The 13,728-nt window shown below is 35.9% G+C and overlaps 1 protein-coding gene across 2 annotated transcripts; it reads right to left on the bottom strand.

Moving 5' to 3' along the window:
- Positions 1–348: 348 nt before the first annotated feature.
- On the bottom strand, positions 349–4,394 carry LOC6645348 (claspin). 2 transcript variants are annotated; one of them, XM_023177351.2, is made up of 6 exons: positions 3,559–4,394; positions 3,250–3,497; positions 2,640–3,194; positions 1,299–2,576; positions 638–1,232; positions 349–575 (listed from the first exon to the last, which is right to left on the bottom strand). In XM_023177351.2, exons 1-6 carry the CDS (start codon positions 4,270–4,272, stop codon positions 450–452), a joined length of 3,516 nt encoding a protein of 1,171 aa, XP_023033119.1. In that variant the 5' UTR covers positions 4,273–4,394; the 3' UTR covers positions 349–449. The 2 variants fall into 2 exon arrangements, with proteins under 2 accessions (XP_023033119.1, XP_023033120.1); XM_023177352.2 differs by having other exon boundaries at positions 349–569.
- Positions 4,395–13,728: the final 9,334 nt, after the last annotated feature.

Here is a 13,728-nt window from a genome sequence, read left to right as displayed (position 1 = left end):
CTGTTTATAGCCCTATAATAGAAGCCATTATAGAAATTATTTGGGATGTAACGAAATATTGTCTTATTTCTTAACAATTCAGACTGCTCAATATGGACATATAGTGTAGCTACATGGACTTATACACATATCTCCCCAATTTTATTATTATGTACAGTAAATTCATCTTCGAATCATGGTTCAGTTTCTTCTCCTTCATTCCATATCCATCTCTATCCACATAGCACTTTGTGTTTTTTTATCTCTTTCTATTTGAAGATTGTCAATATAAATATTTACTCACATACATACAAATTAAAAAAAAAGTAAAATTTCCATTAGAAGAAAAATAAAAAACACAATTTCTAGTTAACATTTAAACTGAACTCGGAAATTTGGCGAGTGAATTTAATATTATTTTACTTATAGTTATTTCATTCTATCTTAGAATTACTTAAGAGTAAATAACACTATAGTAGTTGATCAATAAGGCACTTTTCCCGACGCGGTTCCAGACGTGGTTTTTTCATAAAATTAATGCCTGTTTCGCTGCTGCTGTTGAGCAAATCGGCTGCTTTTCGTTTTTGATTCTGCAACTTTAAAGGATAAATGGTTAAAGACAAAAACATCTAATAGATTAATTAGTCACATCCTTTACCTCGTGTTCTTCTTCAGTCAAGGTGGCGAATACAAAGTTTTTGGCCTTAGATATATTTACAGAAACAGTGCCCGCTGTTCCATCAACATCTGTGCCACTTGCTCCCTTGGTTAGGCCTGCCAATTTGGTCAGAGTTTCTTTATCTCGGACAAGGAAAGAGCCACGGACTGCCTTCGTTTGTTGTTTCTGCTGCATACTGGTCACAGTTTTTGTGATCAGGAAGGGGGAGCTTTTCTTAACAGTCTCCACTGTTTTCTTTTTAGCTGTGATAATGTTTAATTTCCGTATACTTCCGGTGGCGTTGTTTAGAGCAGGGGAGAGGGGAGCTGGCAATGATTCGGTTCCTTTCAAACCTTTCTCCAAAAGCAATTGTTCCCGCTCAAAACGTATTTTACGCCACAGATGTTCGTTTTCCTCGTCGCCGCTGCCCTCATTAGTGGCACCATTTTCCAGATTGCGTTGATCCTCAAGACTAAATCCACTTTCGGCGTTCTTCCAGCGAAATTGACGCTGTCGTACAGCTCCTTCATCATCTTCGATGAGCATCTCCTTGATCTTACGTACTTCTCGTATATCCTGGTCGAGCATTTTTCGACTGTTTTCCAAGCACAAAAAAGGATTGTTTTATAGGAAATAAGGATAAAATTACTACTATACTTACGCGTGGATTTGCTCCAACTCGTTGCGCAATTTCTCTCGATCAAACTCATCTTCATCACCAAGTTCGATATCATAATTATCCATATTTTTCTCATCTTCATCGGCGGAACCCCATTCCGATTCAGAGAGTTCAGCTTCTTTATCCACAAAATTAGCAGCTCGAAGTTTACGATCCTTTTTAGTCATTTCCACCACAACTTCGTTCTCCTCGGAATCGTAGTCCACAAATGTTTCCGGCACTTCTTCAATCTGGTCACCAATATCATCCTCCTCGTCGCAGTCTTCATCTGTGTCGCTATCTTCGTCATCGGAGAAACCCAATTTGGCTTTTTTCTTTTGCCTTTTTTTGGTAAGTTTCTTTTGTCGCGGTTTCTCTGTTTCGGGACGCGTTGTGTCCTTAGGCTCCTCTTCATCGCTAGACAATATTTTAGTAGTGATTTCTGGCATAGGTAATGAATTTTGTTTTGCTTCCTGCTCATTCTCGGGCTGCTGTGTTGCAAAGCTGCCCGAACATAGCCCCTCTAGCTCATTTGGTGCTTCGCTGCTGGCCCTAAATTGTGTCATGGGTATCTGACTGATCAGGGGATCAGCTGCCGTCTCCTTTGTGCCGGACATTTGGGAACGGGGAAATTGTCCGGAGCATAGATCAAGCAATTCGTTCTCCTCATCGCTGGCTGTCCGCCGCACCTCTGTATCAAACAATTTGTGAGCCGATAACTGCAACTGTGTGGCAGTCATTGGAGCCAATGTTGTATTGGGTTTTGGTGTCTGCAAGAGATCGTCCTCTTCATCGGAGTTGTCGTCCTCTTGGAAGGGTCGTATAATACGATTCTTCTTTTTAATAGTCTGTGTATCGTTTTCACTTTCACTGCTGCTACTACTGCTTGCTTCTGCTTCCTTTTCTTCATCCACATCTGAATCGACAACATCTTCGACATGATCTTCTTCTTCTTGTGCGTCTTCTGGTTCATCAACGATTTCTTCATCTTCGTTAATGGCGATTTTCGTTTGTTCATCCTTATCTTCTGGCTCATATTCTTCATCCACATCCATGCCTTCTTCATCATCATTTTCATCATGTTCGTCACCTTCTTCCAATTCTTCGGCTTTTTTTTTGCGTAAATCTTCTAAGCGTTTCTTTGTGATCAGAGACTTCAATTGCTCCTGCATTTTAATATAGGCTGCACCTGGTTTCTGCTCCTTGTTGACAGGTTCCTCATCGTGTAGATGTATGTTTACCTTCGACAGTTCCACCTTGCCATGCTCCGTAGATAGTATACTACAAAAGAATCAAGAGTTTGTTAAAATACAAGAACAAAGAGATAAAATGACATCCACTCACTTGACTGTTTCCGTTGTCTTGTGTTTTTTTGCCTCGCGTGTCTTCATCAAGCGTTGAAGCAAATCATCGACGCCGGTAGGTTTTTTGGCAAACATATCTCCCGTGTCCAGATCAATGACCATATTGGCATCTCCCTTTATTGATGGACTCACATCTGAACTCTTCTCCATCTTTAAACGTTTGATAGCCTCGCTAATCTTTGGCGTGGCAGGCTTGGAGGGAGGCGTTATGTTAAGTGTACTCAAATCCAGCTTGGGCAACTCAACAACCTCGGTGATTAGGCATACTTTGCTTGGAGAAGTTATAATTGTTTCAGTTGCTGCTAACTCTTTCTCTAAGACCTCATCCTCATGGATTGGCTTCTCCATGGCTTCTTCGACTACTTCTGTATCCAATTGTAAGTTGCTCTCTTTATCGACTATTTCATCACCTACGCCTTGATTTCCCTTAATATTAACTGGCTCTTCACTTTCTGGCTGCATCTGCTCGTCTTCGTTTTCTGATTCAGATTTAAAGAATTCAGTTGCCTCCTTTTCTCGTTCATCCATAAGTTTTCTGTATAGGTTTAGAATGAATGTTAAACTTTATTTTTCTATAGAAGCATACTTACGCATAAGCCTCCAGCTCATCGCTGGTCATGCGAAGTCCAAGAGATTTTCTCGGCTGTTTATTGGGCATGGGACTGCCACCGGCCATGGCCGTGGCCAGGGGCATGTTAATGGTGCGACGATTTAGAAACTCCTTGAGAGTCCTTGGCTTGGGCTGGTGATATGGCACACTAATTTGAGCCTCACGATGTAACCGTTGTTGCTCACTCTGTATAGCCTGCATTCCGTCGAGAGCCTTTTTGGCTGATGCCTATATGGAATTGGAATATTTAGCAATTTTAATTTGGTTTTGTTTTTTAGGATTAACTCACCCTCATGGGTTTAGCTTTTTTAGGTTTCTCGCTGGGTATATCTGATGACTTTTCCTGATCTTCTGCGTCTTCTTCATCATTACTTTGGTCTGATTCTGATTCAGAGTCGATCAGGGTATTCTGTTTGTCTTGTGACGGACTCTTTACGTTAGACTCCTCATCATCGCTGATTGATCTTTGTTTCAATTTTTTGTTCCGCTTCTGTTCTTTGATTTCTTTTTGTGGTTGCTCATGCGGTTCCTCCTTCTCCTCCTCCTCACTATCTGTGTCGATAATAGCTGATATTTTCTTTTTCTGTTGGGGAACTAAACTGTCCGTTTGTTTCACCACAATCTTCTCCTGATCAACATCACTATCGGAATCAATTAGCGCAGATATTTTCTTCTTGGGTTTTGGTTTGAACTCTTCCTCACTGTCCGAATCAATGACAGCAGATATGGATTTCACCTTGTTGGGTACACAAGGTAAAGCCTCCTCTTCTTCACCCTCTTTATTATCATTCTCGTCGGTTGCCTCGTTCTTTTCTGTAACTTTGGACACTTCACTACCACCTTCACCTTCACTATCCGACATCATCAAACTCTTGCCACCAAGCAAATCTTCAACCGAAATGTTGTTTTCGTCTTCCTCGTCGAGCTGCAGTTTCTCCATTGAATCATCTTCATGTTCATCGTTTTCAGCTGTAACTGCAATTTCTGCAACAGTTTCACTCATACTTCTGGGTCACTAGCTCCAGTTGCAGCTGATAATAATTAAACAATACCACCAACAAAATAGCAAACTTTGTAAAATTTGAGTTGAACACGCATACAACTGAAACGCAAATGCACTTTTGGCGCAAAGAGTGTTGAGCAATGCTTAAAGAGCGCAATCTCAGCTGTCTAGAGTTGTGTCATGCTGGTCACACTGCCAAAACAAATGGTGGAAAATTTAAATTGTCAAATGTCGACCTTTGTCCCACATTTTCCTAAAGCAATTCAACAATTGTTGAAAACTAATTTTTTTATTGTTTACATGATAAAATCGTATTGGATTCAATTTGGCTATTGTTGAATATTGTAGATATGAATATTTAAATGATCTCTAAATGTACATTCGAAAGCGAAAAGCCAAAGGAAATTTTTAATTTGATTTTCATAGTTATTCAAATGCAAAATCCAGTTAAATCAAATACCGTGAAGAAGTCTAATGCAACTCATTCATCAGCTCTGGCTCGCTCGCCGCTTGTCAGCCCGTCAGCTCGTCAGTGCGTATTTAATTTCGACTAAGGCGCTGCATCCACATCCACATCTCCATTCCCAACTCCATATCCATTCACATCAACCTTTTAACAGCACAATCGAAAGTAATCGCCCAGACACATTTACATATCATATACACACACATACACAGAGAGATACTTTTGTACACTCACCTTACAGACATACATATACCTACATATGTATGTATGTATGGATGTGTGTAGTATAAATATTTCACCTGTTCTCCTTGTTATTGTTGTTGTTGTTGCCGCTTGTTGGGTTAGCGAATTGTTGCAGTTGGTTTGATTTTGTCTGTCTGAGATGCTTTCTCCGCATCTCTTTCTCTTTCACAGTTTTCAGCTTAAAAGTTTTGGCTTAGGGTCATTAAGTAACCCGGTACCTACACTGCTTGGACAGCCCCCCTCTGCTGCTGCTGTTGCTGCCGCCGCCGACGTTTTCGTAGCCGTTGCCTAATGATTACGCTCAATAGGTATCAGAGTATATATACATTTATCTATCTTATTTAAAGCATTAAAATGCAATTAAAAATAGGTGAAGAAAACCATACGAGTATCATTAGGCATCATTTCAGGCTTTAATATTCAATTAACCATATTTATACCCTGCAACTCATGGGGCTTAAAGGCTATATTAATGTCGCCAATTAATTTAGTCATCACCTTCCGTTTATATGATCAATGAAAAACTAAAGCAGCTATAGCTATCAAATTTAGTAAGGGTATACACATCAAGTTTCTTTCAAATTTTCGAACTGTTAATAAGAATACATTTTATTTGGTCTCACAATATTTAACGTATCGGAATATAATTCAATCAATCTAGCAAATATCATGAGAAATAGAACAATATTGCCCTAGTTATACAAGATTAACGACATAATTTTCCTTTGCTTTTCGAATATAAATTAATAATGCAATTATAATACATATAATACACGACGCTCGACCTTTTACTTACTTAATTTTCAACTAAAGCACAAGCTTAAAGACTAATACAAATATCAAATAACAGATAAAAACGATTCGAACCATTTTAAAGGGTGTCAAATTCCACAACCTTTTCACTTTTAACATTCAATGTGGCATTCTGAGATCATTGTCTCTGCCACATATTATACATAATCGAATTAGTCGATTTGACATTGATTTATGCATTAATGTATGAATTCAGATTTGGAAGAAATGCTCAACGGTTGCGCAATCGCAGATCAAAATCAAAAATTAAAAAAGAAAAAAAAACCCAACAAATATCTAATACGGGCATATACAAAAATGTTAACAAATGTTAGAAAAGAAAGCTTGGTCTCTCTATTTGATGAATATTTTTATTTCCGCTTTTGCAAATAATAATAATATGTAAAATATATTTCTATTGGTTAAAATGCAAAAACAACATAAACATTGTCGATTATTGTAAAAATTTGCATTCTATTAGCTTATCGATGTAAATGTAAAAAAAAATGTTATGCAACTGCCAATAAAATCATATTACTCATAATACTTAAACGCTTATTCATAACATGAATATATATATTATTTTAACTGTTATCTCTTTAGATTACAAGGTCAAAAAAGGTAAGTAGGTTTTCTGTATAGCTAAGAACCAACAAGTTCTATCATCAGCAGACTTTTCTAAAGAACTCCAGAATTGTAATGCCCATACCATGTCCTCAATGCCAACACTAGTTGGGAATTCCAACTGATTGAAGCGAAAAAACATTGGCAAAGCTGTACAATACCAGACTCTTGTGCATAGCTTAATCAATTTTGTTCTATTAAATTTAAATGCCAATAAAGAAAAATTTATAGATACAATAGACGCACAGGGAAAGAAAAATGTTTAATTTTAATCTCCATGGATTTTGTTTTTTTACTCATTAGTCCATAATTTTTTGTCCTCATGAAAATATTTTCTGATTTTTTCAACTTAACTTTTAAAGGTTTTTCAACGGGTTTTCCATTTAGTACGCAATATATGTATCACTATTATGTGTCCATTAATTGATCCTACTTTATATACTTATATTTACATGCTGACCAATTAATATAAAAGAGCGGAGTTTGTTTAGTAGAGGTAATTTAACCAAATTATTGAAAAATTTCTGACGACAGAAAATGATCTGCGTTTATTCTGAACTTTAAGAAGCCCTAAACATTAATGTTTATATAGAGATATGTGCTAAAACATATAATTTCACCTATTAAATACCTACTTCAGTATTGCCTCAAAGTATTGTTTTTTTTTTTTAACTAGTAATACTTTTGGCATGACATTAGGCTAAATAATGGTTTCAGTAGAACAAGGAGAATTACTTTTTCGCTATCACAAATTTTTCCAAAGTTTTTTTAAGGTTCAATATGTTGAGTTCTTCGACATTCGCTTGCTTATTTCGGGTGACAAAGTTTTAACTATTTCACAGTCATAGATCCGCCACTGAACTTTCAGATTAGTAAATCTTAAGCTAAGTGATTCCGTTTTGTTACACTCAAAACAAGTTGGCCATTTTAGATTTGCCAAAGATCCTTTGATTATCTCTTAAGATATGAGATTGCAGGCATAATGACAGAGCCATTTAGCTCATAGCACATGGTAGCATTTTTATTTTTGGAAAATATTTTATGTATCTTTAAGTTTGGCTTGCGCACCAATTAGCATATAAAACTTTTGTCGGCCCGTTCGAGCCGCACAATTTCTCTTTCATTTGCCAAAAAGAAAAAGAGGAAAAAGACGAAAAAAAAAACTGTTAACTGTTTTGTCGGTCCCGAACTGCTGCTGCTGCTGCTGCGTATGTGTGGTAGTTATAGTTGTTGGGGCTGATGTTCGTTCGGCGGGCATCTTTTCTCATATCTGTAGCACAGATTTTGCTTTTGGTCATTTACGGTATTTCTGCGCCTCGTTTTTAGCTACCTAATTTGCATACATGGACAAAGTTTATCCCCGCCTCCCGGCCCCCCTCTCTCTCGATTTGTCTCTGTCTGTTAGGTCCAAACGAAAGTGAAAATCGTTGTGGGTAAAACTAAAAGATACAATGCTAACTAACTGACACACGCATACCATAAGACCCATGGACGAAACTTTAGATTGTAATTTCTAAAGGTCTTAACTAAATGAATGTGTGTTAAATCAATATTGTTGAAATCTTAAGTTTTTGTATTATAGAAATTGGATTTCAATCAGAGCAAAACAATGCTTGACCGATGTGAGCCTTTTTCGCCAAGGCTTAAAAAGCTATTTTTAGAAACTCTTAACACTTTCTGAGTGGGCTAAAAATGAAACTTATGCAATCTTAAAAGTTTTTTTATATTGTTTGTTTTTTACAATGTTTACATTTATGTGCAGTATTTAAGCAGAGACTTTCTTACCTGTGCATCGGGACACTTTTGGCATGTTGTTGTTGTAGCTGTTCCTTTTTGCCCCAGACACGCCTTTGGCTCTCTGTCTGTGTCTGCCTTTTATTCGGCTGGTTTCTTTGCCTTATTTTTATTTTTTGATTTTCGTCTTATTTATTTATTTTTTACCATTTTGGTGCTGTGTCGCTTGATTGAGATTTCTTGCCGTGTTGTTCACTGTTAGGAGATGGAGATTTTTTGGCGAGTGAAAGTGATATATGGCGCATGACTCAGGCTCCGGCCACGCTTGCTCGGTTGTCATATGCATAAAATAATAATTAACCGGCGTTTATGCAGCTTCAAGACAACATACAAACCAAAAAACTACAATCTTAACAAAAAACTATGACAAAAGGGCGCAGCCATCACAAGCGAAACCGAAACCAAAACGCTAACTAAAAATCAATTGCCGATTTGCCCAACTACACAGAGAGAAATTGAACAAAATCCTTAAATGGAAGTCCCATCCCAAATGGAAAAGACCCACAGGGAGGGATTCAGCGAAAATGAAAGTAAACAAATATCAAAAACACAACTTTATTTCAGTACTAACACTGTTTAAAATCAGAGATTGCCCCGATATTAATTTAATTTAGACAAGCTATAGATCTTTATGTAAAGTCTGTTAATAACCAAGTTTATTAAAATGGATCCTTCGTTATTGGCTGGCTCAAGATTAATCTTTTGAGTAAGATTTTAAAATCATAGGCAGCATAAAAGGCAAAGAGGTTATTTGTATAGATATTTCCAAAATGGTAGACCTTGAAGCAGACTTTGCTATAAAAATTTCAGAATTGCGATGGCTAAACCACATCGGTATCGCTAAATCTAGTTGACAATTACCATTAAATGAATCAAAAGTGTATGAACTAATTTCTTAGCATACAAAGACCATTTGTTCTTTTCTTTCCCTTACACTTGGAAAGCGAATTTTTATTTCACTCATTTTCAACATGTTGCGTAAAATAGAACTTTAGGATTTATAGAGTTATATAATTGCTTTATGAAAAATGAATAACAATTTAAAGAAAATTTGTACACCTGGCCCTTTTTTATGCCCTTCCTTTGACACGCTCTAAACTATATTCTTACAAGATTGACAATATCATTTTTGATAAATAAACACAACGTGACGCAATAAACACAACGTGACCTCCATACGATAATATCTGCTCATTATCAAATCTTTGTTTTTGTTAGCCTGCTCGAGGCTCGAAGTAAACACAAGGTTTTATTTCTTTTTGGGGGTTTCCAATATATTTCGATATCCGATGGAGATGGAGATCCATCGGAAATCGTCTTCAGGAATATATTTTACACGTTTTACGTCTATTTTGTTCGACGTGGAGTTTCAAACTCTCATTTAGTTAATGATAAAGGAATCGAAGAATCATTTCTATAACGTCCAATAACAATGTGATCGATTTAAAAACAATAAAATAATAATATATAAAAACAAACAGCTTGATACAGTAAAAATATTTTCAAAAACAGTGAAATTCGATCAATAAAAAGTTTTCTTTAAATTTTTAAAATTTTTTTTTTTAAACCAATTCATTTAAAATTGTATTTCCTAGGAATTTTGAATTATTATTATTATTATAATTTACATAATATATATAAGCTTTGTAAACAAAAATGGTATATATATTAGTTCAACCATTTGGAAATTTGGTCCTTTCAAACCTTGCGTATAAATGTTTTAAGTTTTGAAAATTAATTCGTAAATTCAAAGCTCTCATTTGTTAAAAAAAAAGAGAAAACGAAAAAGAAACGAAGTTTAATTTGCAATTTCAGTAAGTAAAATTCCATTCTCTCGTTTATTACCGAACGACCATGGACGAATTTAAGAGAGAAGTCCAGCGGATACAACCGAAATATCGATTCCTTGAATCATTTTTGAATTGAATTGTGGATTGCTCTTGGAAAAATATTAAATGAAAGCAAAAGGGTCTATTCAAAGGTGTTGTAATTGCTTTGGCTGAATATGCATTTTCTTCAGTATGCCTGAGATAGCGATGAACTATAGGTACATACATATACCTAGTAATTGATCATTGGCAATTTTGTATTTGCATTTAATGAGCTTTCCTCACAGTGCAGCTTCAGTTCAACTCATTCATCAGACAGCACATGAAATAATAGTCATATATACTCGTTTGTGTCTACTGTCAAAGCTTCTTTGCCCTCAATGTGTACCCTGCACTTGCCTTTATTGGTGTGCTCCGGCACCTTCTCTTAGGTTCATTGTCTTTAATAAAAAATATGAGTTAGGGCTGGGCAATTCCAATGGAATGGATAATGTGTGTGTCTCTCTCTCTCTCTGTATGTGTGTGTGAGGGTCTCCAGCAGAGTCACAAAAGAAATGGAAAGTAAAGTAAAGGGTGCCGCGAGAGCTCGTTGACCGGACCATAGTGGGACTTGCATAATGATTGACATCGACATCATTTGGGTGCTGGGGACTCATGGGCATGGGCATGGGCATGGGTATGGTGGGGCCGGATTTAGCCGGGGCTGGTCACAATAAATAAGCCACTTCATATTATTATTTTTATTATTATTATTGTTGTTTTGTTGTTGTTGTTGTTAATAAACAATAAGAGCCCAAATTGTGCACCGTTATAACTGCACCAAGCTATTTGTGCAAAACTTTTATTTTTTTTCACATAACTGGTTTTTGCTTTTTGTTGCTTACTTGTTTTTTTTCGGCGGTTTTGTTTTATTCAAGAAAACCAGACAACATGCCAGGGACTGAATGAAAACTAGATAGTATTTTAATGCGGTCGTCTTCAGTTGTGCATTTCTTCTATTGAAATGGACAAAAAAGAAAGAAAAATAAATTCAACACATCACATGAATAACATTCATTTGTAACAATTTGATGGAAATGTGTATATAACTATATCTATGTATATGTATGTATGTATGTATATACTTAACACTTTTGGAAATACCAACGGTTTTTGCTTTTAGTATCTTTTTATCGTCATTTAACTTTCAATGCAATCAAATCTGGATTATAATAATAAACGTTTACTTATTAAGTAACTACTGGACTATTTTTGTTAATTTTGATTGGCTAGCAGGTACAATGATAGGCTCATTCAGCTCATTCTTTTAAAAATATGAGGCTCCCTTCTTCACCTTCACTTGTTCATCGACTCACTTAATCAATTGTTTACTGACTTAACTTCCTTGCCTTTACTTTTTAAGTCCCTTATCCCAGTCAGGATATAATACTTTGATCTTTTGCTAAACTGATCGGAGAACTGCCATACTACATTTAAAAACCTTACTATGTAAACGAATCAATGAACAAGCAAGTCAGTGAAAAATTGAGCAGGTGGATGAACAATTGAATAAATGAGTGAAAGAGTAAGTGAACTGGTTTATCATATTAAGCCATTTAACTACTATTAACTTGATATTTTTTCTATTCTCCAGTGACATTCGTACACATTTAAAGTAAAAATATCAAGCTAACTTCGGCTATGCCGATGTTTAAATACCCTTGCAGCCCGTGACAATAATATTTTTACATGTTCAAAATTCTTTTTCTGTAACTTAATTCATCAATAAATGAAAACCTTCAAAGTTCCTTTTTATTTCACTATTCTCGCAACTTCTTTTTCATCTTGTTTCCCCATGCCCTTTGCAAACCAATACTTGATCTCACGGAGGTAATTAAAAGCCCAACAAAATTTCATTCGACGGACGGGCGGACAGGCGGACAGAGTATTCTCTGCAAGGGTATAAAAACCCCTATAAAAAACTTATAGCTCTTGATTAATACCATAGTTGGTGCACAGTTTGAATTTGGACAAACTCTTGTTTTCTAGAAAATCAAACTAAAACGAAGTAATTCGTTCTTCCCTTCAATTCCCCTCCCGAGAAACGGCCAATGGTGTTAGAAACTGAGAGGTCCTAAGTCCTTGATTATTTTCAAATAATATTTAAATACCAACAAAATCTTCTGGAACTCACCTAACAGTAGCCTTAAAAGTGTAAACTGTACATAGACTTTTTAGATTAACGATTTTTTTCTTTAACACCTTTGAGTAATGTATAAATCCCGTCCTGTAGTTTTATAATATTTTAAAAACATTTCCCTAGTTTCAAATGAATTTCGTTTGCATCTTTTCCAAGATCTCATACTCACGAGAGAATTTCCATTGCTAACGAAATGGATTTCGTCGTAATTCAACCATTGCCTTTCTCAATTTACAAATTCTACCTGAATTTTGGTAGTTGCCTAATTCTGTTGATGCTCATAATAACAACCCACATTAGTATGATGGTGTGAGCTCCCCTACCCTCTTCTGCCACCTCGCCGCCTCTATATCAACCGAAAGGTAATCAAATGCGTCACCAAAAAAAGAAAAAAGTTTAATAACATTAACATGCCAAGCACGTCCCTGACCCAATTCCATTTTGTGTTGACTTCAAAGCGTCATAATGTGAGGACCAACGTCATGGGGGATTGTTGTACATATGTGCCTTTGCCATGCGAGCTGCGTGTGAATCACACCGGATCTAGGTACATACATATATGTACCTAAACCATGCCGGACTGCCCATGCCCATGCCCATGCCCAAATGAAATTGAAACCTGGTATAACAATAACTCAAAGCGGAACTTTCGATTTCTTTCGATTTGCGGGTGTGTCTGCGTCCTCTGTTTATTACTCTTCTTCTCCTACGTACATATATCATCATCTTTTGGGCCTCATCATGATCATGATCATCGCATGGCTAGCCACGATGTGTATTGGACAAATGGAAAGTACGATTAACTTTCTTGGCATGGGGTTGAAATTGACATAGATAGATATTTTAGCATTTCGTTAGTTGTTTTTTTTTTCTTTCGTTTTTGGGCATTTCTTGTTATACGCTTTGCCGTGCCTAATGCAAAAAAAATATCAAACAATTTTTTGGAACAACATTTTCGTCAACATTTTTTCGTCATTTCATCATCGAAAATTAACTTTGTACACAATAAGAGAGTGGCACATGACACATTAGAGCTGAAAGTTGAGCAAAAAAAAATAAATAAATAAATAAACTATTTGCCAGGAAAATTGGCACAAAGTTGTTGATTATATTGTTGTTGCTTTTCTTTTTCTTTTTGTGATTTTCAATTATGCAATGCAAATTGCTTAGGGGTAAACTTAACCAAGGAAAAAAAACACAAAAATGATTCAAAATTTTTTCATAACTTTGTAGTCAATTTGGTATATTAAAATGCATTTGCAGTCTTGAAATCTAATTATTAAGTCTTTCATTTAACAGATTATTGAAATGTTGAAATGCAAATGACCTCAATGATCAGTGTAATGCTAGGTCAGCGTATCCTAGCTTACTTTTCAAACAAATTGATAATCTATAGATATGTATTAGTATAAAGAAAGTGTTTTAAATTGTTTACACCATGAAAGACAAACAACAAAACTGGGGAAAGGGCTAAAAAGTTGATAAAAAAAAGTTTAATCTTTCTATTGGATTTATCTATTGGTATTTTC

This window comes from Drosophila willistoni (assembly GCF_018902025.1).
Source record: "Drosophila willistoni isolate 14030-0811.24 chromosome XR unlocalized genomic scaffold, UCI_dwil_1.1 Seg143, whole genome shotgun sequence".
Lineage (NCBI taxonomy): Eukaryota > Metazoa > Arthropoda > Insecta > Diptera > Drosophilidae > Drosophila > Drosophila willistoni.
Note: the sequence above shows the minus strand (reverse complement) of the source record. Positions and strands in the feature narration are given on the sequence as shown.

Bases quoted from the DNA above. Each gene is read 5' to 3' on its own strand.
- LOC6645348 (XM_023177351.2), bottom strand. From the start codon at position 4,272: ATGAGTGAAACTGTTGCAGAAATTGCAGTTACAGCTGAAAACGATGAA. The intron at 3,195-3,249 runs GTAAGTATGCTT...AAACCTATACAG, and splicing joins GATGAGCTGGAGGCTTATGC to AAAACTTATGGATGAACGAG. The intron at 1,233-1,298 runs GTAAGTATAGTA...CTTGGAAAACAG, and splicing joins GAGTTGGAGCAAATCCACGC to TCGAAAAATGCTCGACCAGG.